The sequence below is a fragment of the Lissotriton helveticus genome, chromosome 8 (genome assembly GCF_964261635.1).
Source record: "Lissotriton helveticus chromosome 8, aLisHel1.1, whole genome shotgun sequence".
Lineage (NCBI taxonomy): Eukaryota > Metazoa > Chordata > Amphibia > Caudata > Salamandridae > Lissotriton > Lissotriton helveticus.
The window spans coordinates 996,497,689-996,522,938 of record NC_136069.1 but is presented as its reverse complement, the minus strand read 5'-3'; the positions used below and the strand labels follow the sequence as shown (position 1 = coordinate 996,522,938).

General features: G+C 45.7%; 1 protein-coding gene across 2 annotated transcripts in view; it reads right to left on the bottom strand.

Annotated features, from left to right (window-relative positions):
* The window catches only part of ACOT9 (acyl-CoA thioesterase 9), a 597,782-nt gene that overhangs the window by 420,794 nt on the left and 151,738 nt on the right, over positions 1-25,250 (bottom strand). For both annotated transcript variants that reach the window (XM_078657838.1, XM_078657840.1), the window contains 2 exons: positions 9,258-9,428; positions 1,702-1,739 (listed from right to left, as the gene is read on the bottom strand). In XM_078657838.1, coding sequence (XP_078513964.1) covers positions 1,702-1,739; positions 9,258-9,428 — 209 coding nt within the window. The remainder of the gene's footprint in view (positions 1-1,701; positions 1,740-9,257; positions 9,429-25,250) is intronic.

Sequence of the window (25,250 nt, the reverse complement as noted above, 5' to 3'; positions counted from 1 at the left end):
TCAGGCAAGAGTCTCCCAAACCTTTTAAGAAATATTAGGTTAGATTTCATGATAAACACGACACAAGTACCATTATATCCAAAGTAAGTAGAATGGCAGTACAGAAGTATATTGAAAGCCTGTCATCCAAGGGTGTAATAGAACCTTTGAATAGCAACTGGTCTACTGCCATTCTTTTGTCTAAGCCCATGGTTTCCTACAATTTTTGAATGACTTAAGATAAGTAAATATGAGAGCAACCATTGGGCCAAGTCGCTTCTATCAGGATGTCAATGTGAGCGAAAGGGAATAAGAGATAGTGTTCATAAAAGGAAAAATACCCCTTCTTTTACCTCCCGGTGCATCATGGAAAATTTACTCTGGAACCTCATGTTTCAGTAGCTAGGAGATAGAGATCACTGCCATTCGTTCAGCGTCCCAGACATTAGCAGAAGCTCGGGCACATGGAGCGAGGGGGGGGTGGGTGAGAGAGCGACAGTGCCACAGGTTCTCCGGCATTCTAAGCCATCAAGAAAACAGCTGAAGAATGAAGAAAATGGGACACTGCTGTAACTTTCTCAGCACCCCTTATTGTCAAGAGAACAACAGAAGCTTGTAAAATAAAGACAAACACCTCTCCTTACCATGCCAAGTCAGCGGCAAAGCAAGAGAAGCCCATGTGCTGATATGCAGCCTTAGACTTGCCCGTAAAACCACCATTGGTTGGAAAACTTAAAACACGATGGTGTTACCAGTTTGTTTGAAACAAAGGCTTTGCAGAGAAGATCAGATCCCCCAAGCCCAAAGAGAAGGGGAAAAAATAAAAGAGAGGTTAGTCATACTCAAACATGAAGGGAAGCAGTAGTCTAGGGATGGGGTTTTATTACAAACAGTCCAACAACACAAAAAAAAAAGAAACCAAAGAGGGGGGGGGGAGGGGAGTAAAGTAAGGAAAAGGCTAATGCCCAATATCAATTTAAGTGGAAAGAAAGCAGTTGTAAATCTAAGATAACATTGAGATCTGACGGTCACGCTGTCTCCCTTCTTTCCCACAGGCAACTGACTAGGAATGGAGCGGCTCTTCTCTAGGAAAGTAGAAACCAGGGGAGGAACTGGTGAAAGTAGAGGCCTATGCGATTGTAAAGACCAAATTGACAAGCTGCCTAAGTGAAAGACACCCCTAGAATTTCCAACTTTAGATTATTTCCAAAGAATGAAAAAAATATTTGTAATTTACTGGCAAGATGTGTCACATAACTAGATTTTTATGCGTGCGTAATTCAGACAACCCTGAGGTATAAAGATGTTCAGCATAACTGCATAATTCAAGTACCAATTTATAATCTGAAACCATTAAATTGTCTGTCTTCTATTAGTGCTGCAACATTCTTGCCCAAATGCAAATCCTAACTGCTGCCTTTGAACAACGGAGCTCTCCTTTGAACTCTTTATCCAATGTACAGGTACTATGCATTGTCTAAACATAGTTTTAATCCTAAAAACAAGAGGTGTTATGAGCACAAGTAAAATATTTTAGGAAATCATAATTGTTGTAATGCAGGCAAGTGGTCACTAAGTCATTGATGAAAGAACTAAAGCAGTAGATAAACAACTTTTCAAAATAAAGACACTCTTAGAACATGATGTATGACACTGTTATTTTGTAAAGTGGCTAAAACACTATCTCTGATGTGCTAAGAGGGGTTGGTGTAAATGCCATACCTCCTAAACTGTCCAGATCTTCAAGAAGTCTACCAAACCTGTTGAAAGAAAAGAATACTCTAAAAATGGTTTTCACCTAAAACATATTGCAAAAGACAATAATGCCCTGAATGGAATAAAGTAAGCAATGACAAGAAATGGTGTGAAAAAAATGAATGACAAAGGAGAAGGCTTTAAATAAGTGAGAATTGAGAGGACTTGTGGTCAAGGACCATGATGCATAAACAATTACTTAAACAGAAAAATGTGTTACTCTTTACTCATATACATTTTCATATTACCAACAAATGAAGACTCATACAAGTGAAGAGAGATGGGGCACTGTGCAATACCTCTTAAAAAAGAGGACGCAACACACATTCCTCATGGAATAGGAATCCCATACTACTCCACACCTACAAAAACTTCCTCCACCCACCATTCCGAAATCTGACAACCTGTGACCCCCCTGCAAACCGGTGCTAACCCGTTAAATCAAATATGGAAGCTGGAGCCGAATCAGGACGAAGGGTGGTAAGAGCAATGCTAAACAAAGTAATGGCTAGAAATAAAAGAGTTATTAAGTAGGTCACCTTTCTTTAGTCTTAGATCTGACTCAATTCAGATTTCCAACTTCTGCAATATGTGTATTAATCATGAGAATAGCTAAAGCAGATAAGGGTGGCATTAACTTTACGGTGGCGCTATACTTCTAATACAATACTCTTTTCCATTCTCATCTGCTAGTCCTGGTGGTGTGCAGGGAAATGGCAAGAAACAGGAATGCAATGTTTGTAATGAATGCTGCCTAATGACCAATTATTGTGACGAACCCTTAAGGAATGAAGTTATGTCTTTCTTTGTATTATATATGCATAACCTTGCTTTGAATGACACATTGAAATGTAATTTTGATTTGCCTGGTTAGAGTGGGTCAAAGAACAAAATTGGTTGGAATTTCTTAAATAGAGTGAATTTAGGATTTCTCTGGAACAAAGCACAGAGTCAGGGTGAGCTTAATTGGCAGTGTGCTCCGGACCCTTGGGTTACATCGTTAGACACAATAGTTGACAGCTTTTCCGTTGTAGCTGAAATTTGTAGGCACATTTTTTTTTTTTTGGGGGGGTGAAAACCTTATTAGCATTTTGTTAATAACAAAGAAGTACAGAGTCATACAGCAAATCAAAGAAAAGCATATAACATTTTGCATAATATACATCATAGCCGTCTGTATATAATCTATTGCCCTAGACACAGTCTACCATTATTGCCCTATACAGCACTCAACCTTCGCCTTTAATTCGCCAAGCATCATCACGCAATTTAATTCACATTACTATCAAGCTTTTTGCCTTTCTATTCTGCTAGTACAACACAGATCATCCGTTAGACACGCTAAGCCTAAACTCTAAGCCTGAGTTATCAGCAACCTTGCTAGCTAATGCAATAGCTCCAAGGCTGCACCTTTCTCTTCTTAATATGCATAGTAGTATCAGCATTCGCTGCCTCAGCGTCTTTGGTAAGCAAATATGTTTTATACAGCCCCCAGAAGTTTTTAGGGCGGTTACGTGGGGGAAGGAGCTCGCTGTAATTTTCAGTTTGCGTACTGCAGTACACCATGTCTCTCGACCAGCATGCAATTGTGGGAGTCGGACCCCGGAACCAGCAAATCGCTACTCTTCGCCAAGCTATCAGCAGCACCATATCCACCAGCCTACGGACAGTTTTAGGTACAGGCTTGGAATACTCCAATAAGGCCAGCATAGGTTCAGGTGTCAATGTCATGTCAATAATGTCGCCCACATTTTTAAAAATCAAAACCCAGGAGTTAGCAATCCTCAGGCACAACCAGGCCAGATGGGAAAAGTCTGCCAATCTGTCCCCACAGCACTCACACTCTGCAGAGTCAAGTAATCCATATATGTGCAGCCTCTCAGGGGTGTAATAGACCCGGTTTAAAATCTCCACGTTGTATTGTCTAGTAGTGCTATCAGGAATAATGTGTTATAGGCCTCCCAGAAGACAAAACCCCCAATATCAAGCTTTAATTGACACCTTTGTCAATATGTCTCTAACACACTCAAGGATGATTATAGTGGGCGATTTCAATCTTTGGGACAATGGGAACTCTGGCCCACCACCCAGAGATTTGGTGCAAGCATGTGAGAGCCTCAATCTGCACCAATTGGTACTCCAGCCAACTCATCAAGGAGGTCACATCCTGGACCTAATATTCGCTAACAATAGGGAGGCAAAGGTGGTCGAAGTACTACCTCAATGCTGGACTTACCATTTCCTAATTCACTTTGTGATAACTTTGCCCAGTCTAAATAGTAATACGAATCAGTCAGCAACCTTCCGCAAAGGAAAAGAATAGGCTAAGCTATTAAAAAACAGGCAGTTACCGCTACTCTCGGAACAGAATACATTTGCACCCAGTAAGTCGGTGGAACAAAATTACCAGATCTTCTGTGAGCAAATAAACTATACCCTAGATCAGATTATTGCAGTAGAAAGGCTAAATAATAGAAAGAAACCCTCAGCCCCTTGGTATAGTGAAGAACTGAAACTGATGCGAAAAAAATGCAAACCGGCTGAAGGAGAAGGGAGATGGTCCTACGATGAATCAAACAAAAAAAGCGTTGAAATTAATTAATACAGGCCTCATATAAGGAAGCAATTTCTAGGTCAAAAGCCAAATATTATGCCAAAACTATTCTGCAGGCACTGAACAGTACAAGAACTCTCTTTACCATTATAAAGGACATATCTAATCCAGCGTGCGTAAGCAATAAGGTTAGAGCGACACAAAAGCTATGCGACGATATCGCTGTCTATTTTGATGAAAAGATCAACAAGATTGTTGGTGGTTTCAAATCAAATAATAAAAGCAGCCTGGATGTGGAAAATGATTCATCAGCAATAATAGCGACAGAGCGTCAGGAAGTGGCAACTGACGGTAATCAATCTCCAATATTAGAGTGCTTTCAAATTCTCACTGAGGAAATATTTAACGTACTAGCTCTGAATGTGTCCTCTGGCTCACCGTTCGATCCCCTTCCGCAGAGGATATGGAAAGAATTTCATTCAGAATTATTCCCTCGGTTGTGGGAGTTATGCTGCCAATCACTGGAAAAAGAAACTGTTCCAGAAGGCTGGAAGCAGGCAATGGTGAATCCATTGCTCAAGAAACCCTCACTCGACCCCCAGTGTCCATCAAGCTTTAGACATATTATCCCTATTATCAAGTCCTTTAACATTGACTTAGTCAACTATGCAGATGACACACAACTGGTATTCTCTCTAGAAGGAAACCAGGCAGTTTTGCTGGATAAGTTCCAGGAGTGCACGCAAAACACCACAAAATGGCTCAGAAGTAACTCCCTACAATTCAATGGAGAAAAAACGGAGATAGTATACTGTTCCACAACTGAAAAAGCTCGGCTCTACCCATCCGGATTCAGACTCACCCCTACGGATAAGATGCTGTCTCAAGCTAGAACAGTGCGCAATCGGGGGGGTTTTGATGGATGACAACCTTCAGCTGGAGTCACAGGTTAACAAAACAGCTGGTATCTGTTTCTCCCTGATAAGATCACTACTTCAGATCCTCCCGTTGCTGCCTGCCACTACCAGATCACAAGTAGTGAGGAGCATAATACTGAGCAGGCTGGACTATTGTAACTCATTGTATCTGGGAGCGCCCAACTCTGTGTTACTGAAGTTGCAAAGGATTCAGTCTATAGCAGCCAAACTGGCTTTAAATAGACAGCACAGATCCTCAACTACTCAAGCTTTGAAGGACCTTCACTGGCTACCAATCGGTCAGAGAATACAATTCAAATCCCTCTGCAGTGTGTTTAGAGCATGGATTGGGTCCGACATCCTTGTAGAAAAAATGTATTTGGTATACCACCAGGAGAAATCTCTGCTCATCAAACGCAAATCTGGTAACCACTATGAGATTCAAGAAGACTAGGATGGGTGGCAGAGCATTTGGTGTAGCAGCCTCACTACTCTGGAATGATCTCCCCTTAAATGTCAGACAAATCGATACTCTGTCTCCATTCAGGAAGAGTTTAAAGACATGGCTCTTCCCGAGGGAAGAGTAATACGAGGTATTCAATACTCAATATTCAATAATCATCTGTATGCACATTGATAACAGGGTATAACAGGATATCTGTGGGGTGACAGTCTTTGCTATATAAGTTCAAATTACATTGCATTACATTACTGTACCCAGGTCTGCTTGCCAAGCTAACCGGCATTAGTGTAGTAATTTGCCCTGTACCCCTGAGAAAGTCTGTAATTGTTAGATACTATCTGGGTTGGGGAGTCAGATTTAATCATATAGTTTAAGAGGGACCACTTCGGGCGGCTCCACAAGGTCACTTCCCAGAGTTTCCAACAACGCATGTCTTGTTCTATGAAACTGGAGTCTGGTGAGCAGAGGCATTTTGTTCCAGTGTATTCACCTTGTCCCATTTTTTCACTATGCCTTCTGAGAACATGTCTTCTATCGTCAGAATACTCATAGGGTAATGCCCTGATTACTCCCCTGTCTTTGCACGGTGGGAGCCATAGACACCAATCCAGTGGTGTCACTGGAGAGTATAAAATAGCTCCAGTTTGCAATTTCAGAAGTTGGTGCCAGGCATGGATAGTCGTGTTAACAGAATCCAGAATACCAGTTCTGCGATCAGGTGGGCTAAATAATAGGGCCGGCAGTGGGTGAGGTGCAGCCACTGCCTTCTCAATCTGTATGTGCGGAGTACTGGGGAGGCCGTGCATCCAGTAGTGGGCATGGGCACTTTGTGCTGCCCCTTAGTATAGATCAAGGTACGGGGCGCATAGACCCCCCAAATGATATGGAAGCGTGAGGATTTCCCACTTCACCCGAGCATGTTTCCCAGCCCAAGTTAGCCTAACTAACAATTTATTGAGTGTATGGAAGAAAGTACCAGGCAGAACCATAGGGATGCTGGCAAATAAAAACAAAAACCTAGGTAGTATCACCATCTTCATTATTGAGACCCTACCTGCTAGCGACAATGGGAGACGGATCCATCTATCTATATCCTCTTCCAGTGTGCGGACTGCAACCCCATACTTTTCCTTAAGCACAACCTCCGAATCGGTATGGATCATGATTCCCAATAGCACGCCAGTTCCTCTGTCCATCTCAAAGGGTAATCCGGGGTAAAAGGAGTTGTAGCTGGCATAAGTAGGAAGATGATTGACTTAGTCCAGTTGACGTTAAGCCCTGACATTGTACCAAATTTAACTACCTCCCGCACTATAGATGATAGGTTACGGTTGGGATCTCTTACATACAGCAACGGATCATCAGCATATGTGGAGATAATCAGCTCATACCCCGGGAAGCGTATAGGGAAGCGTATACCTCTGTGTCTATGGTATTTCCGGAGTGCGCAGGTCACCGGCTCCGCAACCAGTGCATATAATATCGAGGAGAGCGGACACCCCTGGTCTATGCCTCTGGAAATACTAATCTGATCAGAGACCATGTTACCGACCTTTATTGGGCAGTGGCGGAATTGTATAGGACGCTTACCATTTGAAGGAAAATGCACCCTAACCTCATAGGGACATGCTTCGTGAACTTCCATTCAACAGAATCAAACACTTTTTCCATATCAAGAAGCACTGCCACTGCCTGTACATCATTTCTTGTATGCTGAATTGCCCCAAAAACTGTCCGCAGATTATAAGTCATATTTCTACTAGGGACGAAACCTGCTTGTTCTGGTGCCACTAGTATTGAGATCAGAGGCGATCGTCGAGTCGCTTAGATCTTTGTGCCGATGTTCAGTAAAGACAGTGGGTGGAACAAAGCGCATTTCGAAGGTGGCTTGTCTGGCTTTAGAATAGCAACTATCAATGCTTCTGTCATCGAGGGCAGCATGATTTCGCTCTAACTCATTTCCTCAAGGCACATCTATTAACTTGAACTGATATTACACGTTTGTACATTAGGTTTGTCGCCTTGAACTACTTTGGTAGATTAGACGAATCATCTTAAAGGTGCCATAAGGTTTAAATAGGAGCTAATATACCGATCTGATAGTAACGAGTTCCAGAAATTGGCCTGGCAATACCATGTTTAAATAGAGCAGGAGTCAGATGAACTTATTACCCCTGTACCCAAGCCGAATTCCTGTCTGTTTTGAGCCATACGAAAAGGCTGCCACACAGCTGAGAATCTGCATGCATGCATACAGTGCAGACCCTCACACACTGACACTTTGGTAAGCCGTGATTTAGTTGTGGGCAATTAGGCCCTCCATGCGGACCTAAGAAGGGGGAAAAGAGAAAAGTCAAACTAGAATCCCTGTGTTTGCAAACAAGCTCGACAGAAGCCAACACAGGGACAACAATTCTCCAACCATCTGATGGGTAGCTCAATGTGTACGGTAATTCCCTTTTGCCCTTAGCCAGATTACAATTAGGGAAGGGGTTCTTACAAAGGAGGCAATACAGCTAGAAGGAAGAAAAACCAGGCGCTAGACGCAGAATATACCAAGTTGTCCCACATTTCTTTACAGTTTCCTGAGTTATATTCTCCTGCCCTTCGGAGGAACTCCCAAGTACCCCCATGGAGCTCCAACTTCTGGATTTTCCCTCTTTTACAGTAATGTTAGTCTAAGGTTGATGCTGCAACCTGTGTGGAGATTTAGTAGCGTATCTTTTTAAATACTGAAAGCATTTTCAAGAGCGTAAACCCTGTCACTACTACCTTAGGTAATTAATCCATAAGCATTGTTCAACTGGACACAAACCTTCAGCATTGTAATTTTCCTTCATTTCTTCACCTTTTTCTGTAACATAACTGTTTAGTGTTGCCTGGCACTTTAGGGCCCGATGGTCCCGACACAAAATCATAAATATCAACATCAATAAATAATTCTTATATTGAGGTGATAGGCACCGTTAATATGTTTTATTCCTCTGTTAGTCTTCTTTAATTTCTCAATTTGAAGAATAATTACTAGGAAAAACAAATCCAAGGTTGAGACGGTGGATGACGATCTCAGGCTTCAAGGAAATTAACCATGAAAAGCATCTGTTGTCTTTCAAAGAAGGTAATCAAAGTCACCCACCTGGTTGCTTCTCCAGAAGATGCATGGTTTCCTCTAGTCAATCTGAAGAAATATTTTTTGATCCATAAAGGTGTGTTCCCACACACCAGTAGCTACGGGGCACAGATTTCTGGGGTCTACAAAAGGGGTGTGGCAATATTCAACTGAGAAAAATGATAACCCACTAAAAGGAGGAGGAACTGCTGCCTAAATTTAGCAGTTCGTGTAAATGTACCTTTTTGCATGCCTTAGAAGATGCTCGTGATTGTCAAGTTTCAGGGAATGACTTGAATGCCCAACATGAAATGCAAAACCTTGATTTAGGCCACTATTTGTATCATGTTAATTTAGCAAAACACATTTAAACTAATGTCCATGTATTAGCCCTGAAATAAGGTCGGTGGCGTCATCTACACTTTTATGACTAACCAATTTGGGAGTACACACTAACCTTCCCAAGATCTAAATATTTACCTTACACCATTATGCACATTTAGGTATTTTTCCCGTAGCTCAGGCTGGCTTCCTAGAGGCAGTATCACCTCTATGTAGCTGTCCTTCATTCTCCGAGCAGGCAAGTCTTCCTGTCGTTTAGGTAGCAAACTTTGTAACGATTTGCGCGCGTTCATGGCTTCCACGTGGTCCCTAAAATTGATATAACAAGGAAAAATAAAGGCAAAATATATGAAAGTGAGTTTTTCAATAGCCTGATTTTCCAACCTTTGAAAAACCCTACTAGACAGAAAGAACTCAATTTCAGAAAAGGTCTTGAATGTTAAAGTAAAAGAGACATTTAGAAAAGTGCTTTATAAAGAAACCAATTTGAAGAAACAGCTTCAAACCTAGGCACATTTCAACTTCAAAAGAACAAACTGTTACTTGACTAAAAGTGTTATTTCTTTAAAAGCAACCACTAGTGAATGACCGATAATATATAAATCTTATCTTACAGATGATTTCACAAATTAGTACACGTCTACATATACTAAATAATTGGTTTTACTTCAATCAAAAAAGATTCAAAACATTCTGTTAGATGTTGTACACCCTTGTCTCTTCCGATGATGCAAATGAATGGAGACAACTGTTGACACTAAAAAATGAAATCTGAATCCGAGGTTCCCAAGGTAGAACTGGAAAGGCTGGATACATGCCTGATTTTCAGAATAACTGCTGATTATGCATCAGAATGAGAAATGGGTATTTTTGCGGATTGGCTGTCATGTGCACCAGGACGCATAAAAAAACATTCCCTGCCCAACTTCTATAAATCAAGTCCCCTTCCGCTAACACGGATCTATAGCAATAAAAGCCCATTCTGCCAGTGAGAGACCTGCAAGGTAACTGCACTTGTGACTCCCTGTTGTTTTCCAGTAAAGGATAGCAATAATCGGTATGTAGTGGGGTTTCAATCATTAGACAAACACACAAGCTCAAATATTTTAACACTGATGTACTTTCAAAACAGCATAACTCAAGTACTTACATAGGTAAAACACAGCCATGCACGTGTGAACCTGCAGATGTGCTCACTCGTAATGAAAACAAGCTCCAGTGACAAAGTCAGCACCAGTACACAGTTGCTTTTACCAAAGATCCCTGACAGTGATGGTGAGTCAAACAAGCAGCAAATATGTCACAAAATGTAATCTGTACCTTGTGCACCCGTTGAGAAACCGCAGCAAAGAAACACAACAAGCATTTGCTATGCAATAGGTCTCGCATTTGTGAGAGTTACAGTTATTGGTGTTGTATATGATGATGTCTTTTACCCATATGTTTTGGTTTGGAGTGGAGTGGATCTATGTGGTGTGGAGTAGAAATATGTGGGTTGGATTGTAATTGTTAGTTGTGGAATTGTGCGGTGTGGATTGGGTTTGTGTAGTGGAATTATGTGGCATAGTGTGCAGTGGGATTATGTGGATAGTAATTATCTGTTATTGAGTGTACTGGAATTATGTGGAGTAGGATTGTGTGTTATGGAGTGTAATTAAGTGGAATGGTATTTTGTGGCTTGATGTGGATTTCTTTGTTTTGGATTGGATATATGAGGTTTGTTGTGCAATTGTAGTGTTGAATTATGGGTTTGTATTTGAATTATGTGGTCTAGAATGGAAATGTGTAGAATAGAATTGTGGAGTGTGGAAGTGTGTGCCGTTTAGTGTAATTATACTGATTGAAATTATGTGGTATAGTGTGGAGTGTATTTGTGTGGATTGTGTTACCAAGTTTGAAAATGATGAAACAATTACAAAGAAAGGCGGCCTTTCATTGTGCACACATTCACACACAAAAAAACATGCTGCTTCAACTAAAAAATTTCGGAAAGGCACAACCAATGTCTGTGAGATATGGGAGATTGAGAAGGGCTCTTCACATTCGGCGAGGTGGAGTAAGGGGCATACATTGCTTTACACCACTGCGTACATTGCAACTTAAACCTCAATGAAAAGTTGACGAACGCATGAAAGTTTTTTGGGGAGGCTAGAGCCTATAATTATTTTCCTGTTTCTTCGTTAATGCTGGTTGATTGTGAAACTGGATGTGCTGCTTTATCGTGAGGTTATTTAGCTGTTTTCCTCACAACCATTGAAAGTGCATGGATGTTGGCGATCTGTTTTTTCACTGCAAAGGTATTTGAGGCGTTACCTTTTATCACTTCATAGATACTAGCTTGACACTTTTACACCACTGCAGGCATTGGTGGCTTCAGCTAGAGATCATGGGTAAATCTCTGTAGAATGAAAGAGCTCACTGTGTCAATTACCCAGTACTGGCTCCCATTTAATTCACCCTAAAACCCATGTGATCCGGCCTCAGACACTGTAGACAGGGTGTCTGCCAGCCATGCACTCAGATCTGAACCCTTGTACTGGACCTAACATAGTATATTATGAGAGCATGAAACCAACACTATCACTGCCAAATATGCTGTTAGGTGAGGGAAGGAGACGGGATGACCACAACTATGATGGCTTTGGTTTTAAGTGCATTCCACGTAAGGGCTATTTTGCAGGTATGTGGGCGGATGGGTGGCATGTCAGTGGCTTTGCATCTGTGTCTCGGAGAGGTGAATGTGTCTGTATGGGGGTCTTATGTGGGAGCAATATGGTAAATCAATGAGAAAAGTGGAAATTTGTGAGACACAACTTATCTTGATTCTGAACATGCATTCAAGAATGAGTGATGATACAAATGGAGTAGTTTCTGTCCTGTAACTCCAGTTCTGTAGTAGGGGTATCTCTGTTATAGTCATAATCTAGGGAATAGTCCTGCCCATGTGCGTTGACCCCGGAGCAATCAAAAATAATCTCTTAAGGTGTAGAAAAATGCAGAACTGCACAGACACTTAAGAGAGAATTAAAGACAGATAATGCAACCTATATCCACAGGCTACACTGTCCAGTACTTCAACTAGAAATTCCACCAAAAATCCACAAACAGCAAAGCCTGTCCAGATTTCCCTTGCTTTAACAGTAAAAACCCTCTAGAATGATAGAGAGGAAGACATGGACAGACACGCCCATTGGCTGCCATTATGTGGCTCAGAACAGGATACTGTGCCTTTAAGAGAACTTTCCGGAACTTCACAGTATCCCAGAATGCACTACAGGTCCCTTTTACTTTCAGTTCTTTTTGAAGGCGTAACACGCCAGACCTGTAGCATTCCTTACATGAATATCTCTCTCCACCGGGGAGGAGGGCGGGCGCTTATGACTATAACAGAGATACCCCTACTACAGAATTGGAGTTACAGGACAGAAACTACTCCTTCTGTAGTGTGGGATCTCTGTGTATAGTCATAATCTAGTGAATAGAATGGCAAGCCCATCCCCACACCAAAGCGGCGGTGGAGAAAAGAGAAATAACACCACTACTGTGCAAACAGATTTTGCAGCGAAGCCTGCCCAACCTGAGCGTCTGCCCTGGCATCAGTGTCCAGGCAGTAATGCTTAGCAAAGGTATGGACCGACTTCCAAGTGGCCGCCTTGCAGATTTCTGCAATTGGAACATTACGGAGCAAAGCAGTCGTGGCAGCTTTGCCCCTGGTGGAATGAGCCTTAGGTTTACCCTCTAAGGTCTTACCAGCTTTTTGGTAACAACTAAATACAGGACACAATCCACCTAGAATTGGACTGTTTAGAGGTAGCAAGACCTGTCCTGACTGATCCATAATTGATAAACAATTGGTCTGACCTACGAATATCCTTGGTTTTATCCAGATAAAATTTCAACACCCTCCTGACATCCAGGGACCTTTCCGCTGGAGAGGAAGCATTCTGAAAAAACATAGGCAAAGTTATGGTCTGGTTAACATGACAGTCAGATATAACTTTAGGAAGAAATTTAGGGTGAGTACGCATAACAACCTTAGCAGCAAGAAATACAGTATAAGGTTCTTGGCAACACAACGCCTGAATTTCACTCACCCTGCGGGCCGATGTAATGGCCACGAGGAACGCCGCCTTCCAGGACAGGTGCTGCAACAAAGCCTTATGAATAGGTTCAAAAGGCTCCTTCATCAATCTGGACAGCACCTCATTCAATTCCCATGAAGGCGAAGGAAGCCGGACAGGAGGTAACACTTTCTTCAAGCCTTCCAAAAAATCTTTGATCACAGGGATCTGAAAGAAGGAAGTCTGTGAAGGGCATTTCCTGTAGGCAGTCAATGCAGCTAGATGAACCTTAATGGAATGGACATTAAGGCCAGACTGCGCCAGATGAAGAAGATATGGAAGGATGACATTTTCCATACATGTCGTCGGGTCATAGTTCTTGGACTTGCACCAGATGCAAAACCTCTTCCACTTGTAAGCATAAGAAGTCCTAGTGGAAGGTCGCTTAGCCTCCTTCAGTATGCCCATGCAATCTTCTGGGAGATTCAAATGGCCATATTGCACTATCTCAGGAGCCATGCCGCCAAACTCAAAGACGAGAGGTTGGGGTGCAACATCTGCCCCCCGAACTTCGTGAGAAGGTCCGGCCTGCACGGCAGCTTCATGTGAGGAAGGAGAGACCGGTGAAGCAGGTCCATGAACCACCACTGTCTGGGCCATTCCGGGGCAATCAGTATCATCCGAGCCCTGGACTGGGACAGCTTGATGAGCACCGTAGGAATCAGGGGAATGGGTGGAAAAGCGTACAGAAAGCTGTTCGACCAGTTGATCCATAACGCATTCCCCAGCGTCCCCGGCTGGTAGTACCTGGAGGCGAAGTATTGGCATTTGCTGTTTTCGGCGGTGGCGAACAGATCTACGTCTGGAGTCCCCCACCTTGCGAAGACTTCTCCTAGTACTTCGTCGTTTATGACCCATTCGTGTTTTCTCGAATCAGTCTGCTCAGTGCGTCTGCCTGAACATTCTGCACACCTGGTAGATGGGTAGCCGTTATCGTCAGTCCCCTGGCCAGAAGCCAGTGCCAGATCGCCTGCGCCTCCTGCGACAGGGTGCGCGATCTCGAGCCCCCCTGCTTGTTGAGGTAATACATCGTGGTCGTATTGTCCGTTTGCACAAGCAGAGAGTTGGTCTGGAAGGACGGAAGAAAGGCCTTCAGCGCCAAGTGAACAGCTCTGAGTTCCAGGAAATTGATGTGGTACGTGGACTCCGTCTGGGACCACGTCCCTTGAATCTGTAAGTCTCCGGAGTGCGCCCCCCAGCCGTGGAGAGACGCACCCGTCACGATCGTCTGAGTGGGAATGTCCTTGTGGAAGGGAACCCCTCTCAGGAGATTCTCCGCCGAACACCACCACTTCAGAAACTGAAGAGCATGTAGAGACAGTCGTATCCTGTCGTCCCAAGACCCTTTCCTCTGATCCCACTGATCCTCCAAGCACTCCTGCAAAGGTCTCATGTGCAGCCGTGCATGTGGCGTGAGGAAGATACAAGAGGCCATCGATCCCAGTAGAGAAGACACCGTCCTCACTGTTGTAGATGGAGTGGTCATAAGAGCCTGAGCCTTACGAAGGAGTGATAATCGTCGCTCCTCCGAAGGAGACACGCTTGCTGACAGCGTATTGATGGAGGCTCCCAAGTACTGGATGCACTGGACCGGAGTCGGGACAGACTTGGACATGTTGATGTGCAACCCCATCTTGTTCAAGGGAACGCACGTCTTCTGGAAGTGCGCTTGAGCTTCCGAGAAGGAGGAGGCCTTGATCAACCAATCGTCCAGGTAAGGGTAGACAAACACCTTGTTCTTCCTTAGGTGTGGGGCTACCACTGCCATGTACTTCGAGAATGTCCTGGGCGCAGACTTCAGTCCGAATGGCAGTACTGTGTACTGATAATGATTGGCGCCGACTTGGAATCGCAGGAACTTCCTGTGTTTGTGTGCAATGGGCACATGGAAGTATGCATCCTGTAGGTCTATGGCACACAGCCAGTCTCCCTGTTGCAGCAGAGGATAAATCTGATGCAACGACAGCATGCGAAACTTCTCTCTGCGAATCCACTTGTTTGCTTGTCGCAAATCCAGAATGGGCCTGAACTCGTTCTTGTCCTTTTTGCGGACCAGGAAGAACCGGGAGTACAGACCTCTTCCTCTTTGAGACAGAGGTACGTCTTCTATCGCCCTTTTCCTTAACAGGATATCGGCCTCCGCCTGGAGCTCGCGCAGCTGAAACTGCGAACTGACCGGAGGAATTGATGGAGGCAGGCTGGTGAACTGAAGACTGTATCCATTGCAAACAATATTCAGCACCCACTTGTCCTGAGGAATTTTTCACCACTCTGCCGGAAAAAATTGAACGCTTTCCCCCACCGGAGCGGGTAATGGATGTAGGGGAAGTAACAGCTCAGGGTCGAGACCCGGCCGCGCCCTTGTTCGCTGTAGAGGACTGCTGACCTCCTCTACCCTTCTGGCGCTTCTGGAAGGGCCTCCGGAACTGCTGCTGTTGTTGCTGCTGTCCCGAAGCCTGTCCTCGCCCTCTGCCCTGCGCCCCAAACCGTCTCTGGAACGGGCGGTAGGCTTTCTTTTGTTTGGGCTTCTCCAAGCCCACAGCTGTCAGAGTCTCGGCCTCCGCCTTCATGCGGGCCATCTCATCATCCGCATGTTTTCCGAACAGGGTCTCTCCCGAGAAGGGCAGATTAGCCACTCGCTGCTGGGCCTCCGGCTTGAGTGATGTGAGCCTGAGCCAAGCATGGCGTCGCTGGTTGATCCCATGACAGTAACCATGGGCCGCCAAAAGAGAACCATCAGCAGCCGCGCTGATGACCTGGTTCGAAACCAGCATCCCTTCCTTCTGGATTTCGAGGAAATCCTCCCTCTTATCTCGTGGCAGGAGTTCCGTGAACTGCTGGAGGGAGTCCCACAGGGCACGATCATACCGCCCCTCAAAGCCGTATCGCTAGCGGTCTTCATGGCCGTAGCTGCCGTCCCACAGGACTTCCTGCCATTTGAGTCGATCCATCGGCTCTCCTTATCCGGAGTCACGGTAGAAGATGGAGAGGTAGAATGTTGTTTTCTGGCTGCCGTCACTATAATGGAGTCCGGAACAGGGTCAATCCTCAGAAAAGCCGGGTCGGAATCCGAAGCCCTGTACTTCTTAAGAAGACGGGATGGAGCGGCTTTCGTCACTGTAGGCGTGAGGAACAGCTCCTCCGCTGGCTCTACCAATCCTGGCACGAGCGGTAGTAGAGGGCGAGACAAATGCTTCTTATGAAGTGTCTCAAAAATCAGGGACGTCGTAGGTGTTGAAGCCGTTACCGTGATTCCCAATTTTGCTGCACCCCTCAGGAGAACATCCTGGAACGTGTTGATGTCATCCACGGGAGACAGCCTCGTCCCCGGGGAGTCTGACAAGGTTGGGGAGTAGGACCTGGTTCTGGAAGAGTCCGTGCGGGACCGTGATCCACGCCTCCTGTGGCGCCGTCTTGACCTCATAGAGGATCAGTGACGACTGCGCAACCTCCCTCTCCGTCCGGAGCGGGATCGCGACTTCCTTGGCTTCGGTCGCCCTGCCGGTTCCACTGGGGCGGGAGACTGTGGCTTGGATGGGGCCCTCGGCCGAGGGGTCCCCTTAGGAGGAGTCGGAAATCGTGGTAACGAACCTGTCCTCGGAAGAATCGGAGGAGGCTTGTCAGCCGGCAACTGGGGTTGCGGTTGAGGCTGAGGAGGAGGCGGAAGTGGAGGCGGGGTGGGAGCCCGCGGAGGAAGACCTCTTGGTAACGGAGGAGGAGGCGTAACTGTCTTCGGCCTAGCAGGGGTATACACAACAGAGTACACCGAGCCCGGTGACCCGCCCTCCTTACTAGACTGGGACTTTGGAGAGTCTTCCATAGGCCCTTAACGCCTGCCAGACTGACTCCTGGCGCCAGAACTCCTTTTGCGTCTTCCCGGCGTCTAAGAACGGCGACCAGACGGCGAGCGGCGGCCCCTCGACGGCGAGCGTCGGCCCCTCGCTGGCGAGCTTCATCTCCTCGACGGCGAGCGCCGATCTCTCGACGGCGAATGCCTTCGCCTCGTCGGCGACCTCCTTCACCTCGACGGCGACCTCCTACGCCTCGACGGCGACCTCCTACGCCTCGACGGCGACCCTCGCCTCGACGGCAAGGATCCCCTCAACGACGACCTTGTCCTCTTCGCCGACGGCGAACGGCAGTGTAGCCTCGACGGCGAGCGCCGACGCCGGGCCTCTTGACATCGAATACTCGACGCCGACGACGACGAAATCGTCACCGGAGACTTCGACGGCGGTCTGTTCAGTTCCCTCGACGCCGAGCGTCGCCTCGACCCAGAGCTCTGGGGAGACGGGGAACAGACTGCAGTCATCCCTCTCGACGTCGTGGTCGGTGCAATCGACGCTGACGGAGAATGGGGACGTTTGCTGGTCTTCCTGCCCCTGGGGAGCCCCCCAGAGGTCTCAGCATGGGCAGATGAAGCCCCTCCAGACCCACCTTGTGCCTTCCGTCTTCTGTCTTCGAGGCCCTGAAGCCTGATCTTCATCCTATCCCTCAGGGTCCTGCTAGAGAAACCCTGGCAGATGTCACACTCCTCTGGGACATGGGATGAAGGAAGGCAGATGATACACACCTCGTGTGGGTCAGACTTGGCCTTCTTCCTGGAGCACTCAGGGCATTTGTCGAATAATGCAGGCATTTTGACAATTAAAGAGTGCACCCAGAGACAAACAGGAAGAAACAGCAAAGTACTTCAAGAAAAGCACTCAAGTAATCTGAAAAAATCACAATTAAACCCTTGAAAAGGGAGAGCTCAATGCTCCAGGGTCCTGCTTGCAGGAGACGGAAAAAAGAACTGAAAGGAAAAGGGACCTGCAGTGCATTCTGGGATACTGTGAAGTTCTGGAAAGTTCTCTTAAAGGCACAGTATCCTGTTCTGAGCCACATAATGGCAGCCTATGGGCTTGTCTGTCCATGTCTTCCTCTCTATCATTCCAGAGGGTTTTTGCTGTTAAAGCAAGGGAAATCTGGACAGGCTTTGCTGTTTGTGGATTTTTGGTGGAATTTCTAATTGAAGTACTGGACAGTATAACCTGTGGATATAGGCTGCATTATCTGTCTTTAATTCTCTCTTAAGTGTCTGTGCAGTTCTGCATTTTTCGACACCCTAAGAGATTATTTTTGATTGCTCCGGGGTCCATGCACATGGGCGGGACTATTCCCTAGATTATGACTATACACAGAGATCCCCTACTACAGAACTTAGGATACAATAAGAATTATTTAGTGATGAACTGAAGATTACTGAATAATAGGGAACATGAAGTTAGGATTGAGAAATAGTGTAAATTGGTAGATATAAGGCTCCGAATTCTTGACACATTGTGGGCATTCTTGGAACAATTGTCACCCTCCTGCACTAGAATGATGTTATTAATTCTTTTTTACGATGTGGTGTCAATCTTGCACTGATATAACATTGGTCATTCTTGCTATTTTAGTTCATTATCACAACTTCTGCTATTGGAGCCCTCAGCTTGTAACATTCTTATAACTTGTAACACCCGTACATGTATTCACACATTCAGCCACCATCTATTCATTAACTCAATTACTCAATGTGACATTCAATTCGGTATCTCCCATTCATTCTTCCACCCATACATTCATGCTGTCACTCAATTATCCATGCACTTACTCATCAATCTGCCGACTCATTCTCACACTTACCGTCCTCACCCATCCTTACTTCTACCAGACCAGCTGTCTTCTCCACTGAAGCTCTACATGAGAAAGAGACAGCATGAGCATCACTGAATCAGTGATCCAGGGAAATGCAAAGGAAAAGAATTCCAGGAACCAGGAAACAACAGTGAATCAGGAAGTGCGGCAGGCAAAATAAATACAGAAATTAGGGATCAGGAGGACAGCGGGGAAGTGCCGGGTAGAGAAACACAGACATGTTTATTAGCTATTTATAAGAAGAAAACAACTGCAATAAACATTTCACCTTCCTGTCTATTTCCTGAAGCCTTTGTTTAAAGTCAGAATTACTCAAGGTTGTGTACAGGAACAGCTCCTCCTAGTCTGCTGTATGTTTTCGGCATCACAACGGTTAGTCTCTGCCCCAGCCCTATAGGCCTGTAAAGACGTGGCAGCTGCCAAGAGTCCTCATGTTGTGTGCTCCTACAGTTGGTGCTGGCTGGATAGTCAACAGCAAACTGCGTGTTGGGATTTTTTAAAACATGCATACATACCTTCATACATACAATGTTAAACGTGAAACTACATGTCCCAGAATGCAATGTAGTTTTTGTAGAAAAAAAAATAATGTTTTGGTTTGGGGCATCACGTGACTTTGGGTCATTTGCCAGTACTGTAATGGCGCCATTCTGTGAGGAAGTAATCCTATAGCTGAATCACTAAGATTTAGTCGGCCTCCCGCACGAATGCCACTGGAGTAACTCCGCACTTCTAAACATGTGGGCCTGAAGCCATTAATCTTGTGCGTGTTATGCAAGTCCCAAGCATGTCACGTTAAGTTTTGTTGTGGGACTTGCATATGTGTAGACTGTCCCAATCACTGGCATTACATCTCAGGTATGGAATCACCGTCCTCCTTGCAGCGGAGTACTACATCAAAGTGCAGAGCAGCACGGTGAACGGGTAATGGGGCAGCACCAGATTTAGTAGGAGTTGCTTTCGATGGCACAGTGTGACTGATCTGCAGGACACTAAGCCTTGCGCTGCTGCACATAGTTGAGCCTGCTGTGTCTAGCCTTGGAATTATGCTGGAGTACACCCTCCAGTGCAAGGTCGTAGGTGCGGTCATACATGTAAAGCAATGCAGGGTACTACAGCTTACATGTTACTGCCGATTCGCTGCTTGACCATTTGCTTGCGTCTGGCTCTAGTTGGTGTAAATTGTGGCAAAGCCGGTCACAATCATTAGTAGATATGGCAGTGTGCCCAAACCTAAGCTTCCGTATGGCCCGCTTAGCCATGCCCCACCGCTAAAGGTTTGGGCACAGTGTGGGGGTCAACATTCAGCATAAAATAGCTTTTGTATATGAACGTTGATGCATCGCCGCAGTTTATACGTGACTGCCACCCGACCATTTGAAACAAGCGGAACGGAAAGCATTCGCTTTCACTTCCGATGGAAAAAAAAATCTGCGAGTGGTGCGCGCGCGCCACTGCGAGCCATGGCCTATTTGTGTCTATTACACGCAAAAAAGCACGTAATAGACACCAATAGGCCATGGGCGGAGCAATGCGCCCGCCTGTGGCCTATTGCGTGCAGTCTTTCATTAAAAGACGCACGCAAAGGCCAATCGGGTCTCACCTAAGGAAAAGCACACGCACAAGCGTGTGTGATTCCTAAAGTTAGCCTGAAAAACCTGTTTTTCACTCACTATATGCCTCGCGCTGTGCAGTGCAAAGCTAGGCACGTGACCTAAAAAGGAGTCTTAAAAATCAGTGGGAGGAGTGAGCGAGCCAGGCAGACCGGGAGTAACGCTCTCAGCACCGTTGTCAAAATCACCACGCTGGAATATTGTAGTAAAACCGCTAAACAATATCAATGCAGTGTTAATGGTCCTTGATGGTTAGAGAGTTTTTGAAACAAAAGGGCATGCACATTTCATGCGACATGTGACCCAAGAGAGCTCTGAAGTACCACAAGAAGTACTCAAAATACCAAGAGAAACAGCAAGAAGAGGATGTGGCGTAATGGCCAGAACTGATGACCATGGCGCTGGGGAGCGATGTTCAAGTCTCACAGTCCGCTCAAAATCCTGTGATTTTGCGCCTACACAAAACTAGGTTAGCTTGTATTATAACAGGATTAAAGTCCCTCACCAACGACCCCGCCACCGCCAGAGCCAACCTCCAGGAAGGAATGAAAGACGTCGCGGAATGGATGAAGCTCAGCCATCTGAAACTGAACTCAGACAAGACGGAAGTCCTCATCCTCGGACCATCCCCCTCCGCCTGGGACGACTCCTGGTGGCCCCCTGCACTGGGCACCGCCCCCAAGCCCACAGACCACGCACGCAACCTGGGCTTCATCCTGGACTCCTCCCTCACAATGACCAAGCAAGTCAACGCCGTCTCGACATCCTGTTTCAACACCCTACGCATGCTCCGAAAGATCTTCCGGTGGATCCCCATCACAACCAGAAAGACGGTCACCCAGGCCCTCGTCACCAGCCGACTGGACTACGGGAACGCCCTCTACGCTGGAACCACAGCCAAACTACAGAAAAGACTACAGTGCATACAGAACGCTTCTGCACGACTCATCATGTACGTCCCCCGTCACAGCCACATCTCTGCTCACCTGAGAGACCTGCACTGGCTCCCCGTCAGCAAGAGGATCACGTTCAGGCTCCTCACCCACGCACACAAGGCTCTCCACAACATGGGCCCCAAATACCTCAACAACCGCCTCACGTTCTACGCACCCACCCGCCAGCTCTGCTCCGCCAGCCTCGCCCTCTCCACCGTCCCACGGATTCGCAGAACCACCACCGGAGGAAGATCTTTCTCCTACCTGGCGGCCACGACATGGAACTCCCTCCCCACCCACCTACGGCTGACCCAGAACCATCTCTCCTTCAGGAAGCAACTCACGACCTGGCTCTTCGAGCAGTAGCAGCACCCCCCCTCCTCCCAGCGCCTTGAGACCCTTGCGGGTGAGTAGCACGCTCTACAAATGTGATTGATTGATTGATTGATTGCGTTCAACAGCCCTATTGCCCTGTTTAGGCGTACTTGATGTTTCTACTGGCCTTTGATCGCGCTTGCATGTTGCTGCAGAGACATACTGAGTGTGCATTACTGGTGGGCGGTCAGGGAACCGGGAGGTGACTCAAAATGATCATCACAATTAGAGGAACCATTCTGGGAAAGAAGGAAATGTCACAGAGCAGAGTGCGAGGAGAGCGGGAGTGCAGATGGAGTGCTCGCTCGTACTTAAAATAACAAAATAAGTTCAACACGGATGAAAAGAAGTACTTAGGCCATGAGTTACTGATAAGAACAACGAACAGAGGAAAAGTAAGTGACAAGAAGAAGAACTAATGAAAAGCAAGGGCGGAATGTAAGCCCCTTTTAAGATTTATATTGAATGCAATAGATTTAACAAGCACAGCATAAGCAATGGCAGGCGACACCTAAAAATGTGTATTAACCGCTACCGCGCTAGCGGGTTTTCCCGCTGTGCGCTGAAAATTCGAAAATCCCGCGTTACATGACAAAGCCAGCTTGTCATGCGCGTAGCGCAGGTAACGCCCATGACGAGCTGGCTTTGTCATCCGCATCGAAGAGGTTAATATACAAACAGAAATTGAACTACAGCATACACAAATAATACACACATTTCCAGAGATCAGTACTCTAGTGTTAGATAGGCAATTCCTTGAGTCCCACTTAGCTTTCTATTCACAGTGGTTATTCCCCATTCATGATAGGCTACATTAACGTTAGGCCACACTCTCAGACAGAGTCTTAGGAGTCCCACTACAACTCTACCAAAGTCAAGAAAGTTCCAGAGAGGGTTCCAAAGCATCAGTTGATGCGCTGGCAGTCACAGGGCTCCTAGAAGATTTCTGAACAGAGGAGCAGCTTCCCAGCCCCACTCCCAGGCCAGCAAACCTAGGCCTGCTGATTGGCTCTTCAGCTCCCAGGCAACCCGGAACCCTCCTCTCACACCTGCCCAGGCCCCTTAAGGCCTTGCTGGGTGCACCCCAAAACATTCCCCGCCATTTGCGAGTTGCAGTATACCTGTGCCCTAGATTGCAGTGAAGAAGCAGAGTGTGGTATACTCCACTGTAAGCTTTCCTTACTTGATTAGCTTGAGTGTTATGTTCCAATGTGGAATGGACTTATTTAGAATGTTGGGTCTCAGTGACACGTCAGTTGTCAGCTGGACTTTGAGGGATGAGGTGTCTAATTCAATACTTACAATAAAACTCCTACTGTTTCTACTCCTGCCTGCCTGCTCATCATTTCAACGACAATACTACATTTTGGCGACAATTGGACTTACCTCACGCCTAGAGACCTCAACTCAACGCTTCAATTTCAACCTCTTTCACTTCTATTTGGGATTTGGACACTGCTGACATCTAGTTCCAGCTACAACTTTCCACTGAAGGTAGAGACATTTTTGGTGATACTTATCTAAAAATGTGAAACTTTCTATTACCTTCCCTCGTACTTTTAAGGATTTTTTAATCAATTTACAACTAACTACATGATCCATTATTCCTTTACTTAATTGAGGGATCAGAAGCCGTATGTGTGTATATATGAAATTTCCAAATTGATAAGATTGCGTCTTCAAGTAAGTTTTCCTTCACCTATATGTCACTCTGAAGTCTTTGAGGAAGTTTATTCAAAAGTATAAGACTCATATTTGGCTTCGTTCATAACGAACATGTTAGTGCGCTGTGTAATCCACAGCGCCTAGAAACTAATCTTACCTTCGTGGCTGTCTTCCTCCGTCATCGGACCAGCATCTTTCTGTTGCCCGGCAACTTGACCTGGAAAGCGGAATTCTTATCTCGAACCTGTGATGAGGAGTTGCCCGGCGACTGGAATCCGTCTCTACGGCTGAAGCGGAGTGACGTATTGCCTACGTGACGTGTGCGTGCGTGACTACGCTGCGCGCTGACATCATCATGCCATCCGCGATCTTGGAAAAACGCAAAGCAAGACTTCAGCAACGCCGGTCCCATTCGCCCATTAGCGCATCGCTTTTAAAATTAACTCGTATCAAGGGCACATGATCATCTTCAATCCCAGGTGTGTTTCGCTGATCGGCACAGCGTTTGTTTCAGTTCAACCTCAAGTAAGCCATTTCATTTACTTTGAAGCCGGTCTTTCACTCGCTGATCGGCACGGCATTCGAGGGGTGTAATTGCTCACGCATCTCGCTGATCGGCACAGCATAGGTTGATCGTCTGTTTTGCTGAAAACATAATTTTCACTTACTTCGCTGATTGGCACAGCACATGCCAATCATCTATTTTACACTTTATTACTGAGAACTTCACTTTCACTCACCTCGCTGATTGGCACAGCATATGCCACTCTTTTATGATCTATTTTAAACATTTTTAACTCTAGAGTTCTCCTGTATGTGTTCATAGCCATAAGTCTATTTATAACTGTACTTATATTGAGATTTTTCTCATAACTTTAAAAGTCTTCGAGTTCCAGATTGGCAAATGTAAAGTGTTTTCGTTGTGGTAATTTGGGCCATCTGGCTAATGCCAAAGATTGCCCAGGGTGGAAAATGACATGTTCTGTGTGTAAGAGAAAAGGGCATGCTTTAAAATGTTGTAGATCGAACAAAGGTCAAAAGAAAGTAAGGGAAGTAGACATTTATGACCAAGCACAAGATGAGTCTGTTGTGTGTCAGATTAATACTGTTGGTATGGATGGTCCCATGGAAAAGGTTTTGATTGGCGAGTGTTCTGTAGATATGTTGTTCGATTCTGGGGCAAAAATCACCTTGATACCCAAGTTTCTTTTTGAGAAATATCTTTTAGGTAAGGTTAAATTACTCAAACCAGACATAATCCCTAAGGGCTATGGTGGTCAGGTCATAAACCTATTGGAGTATTTCATGGGCACCATTGATTTCAAAGGAAGGGTTACCGCTGGGAAAATTTATGTCTCTATGAAAGGAGATTCTCTCATTAGTTGGGCTCATCAAAGAGATCTTGGAGTTTATCTTGACCCCAACCAAATTCCATCTGTGTGTTTGAGGGATCTATCCCCTGGTGTAGACGTAATTTCAGATGACAGTCACTGGGCCAAGAAATACCCAAGCGTGTTCAGTAAGGATCTGGGATGTCTAAAGAAATATCTTCATCTCATAAAGTTAAGAAAGGATTCCGTCCCCAAAGTAGCCAAAGTTAGGAATGTCCCTCTTTTGGTACGTGACAAAATGAAGGCTGAACTGGATAAGTTGATAAGCAATGGTGTGATAGAAGAGGTGGAAGGCACGGAGTGGGTTTCTCCGGTCGTAATGGCTTGGCAGGCCAATGGCGAGGCAAGA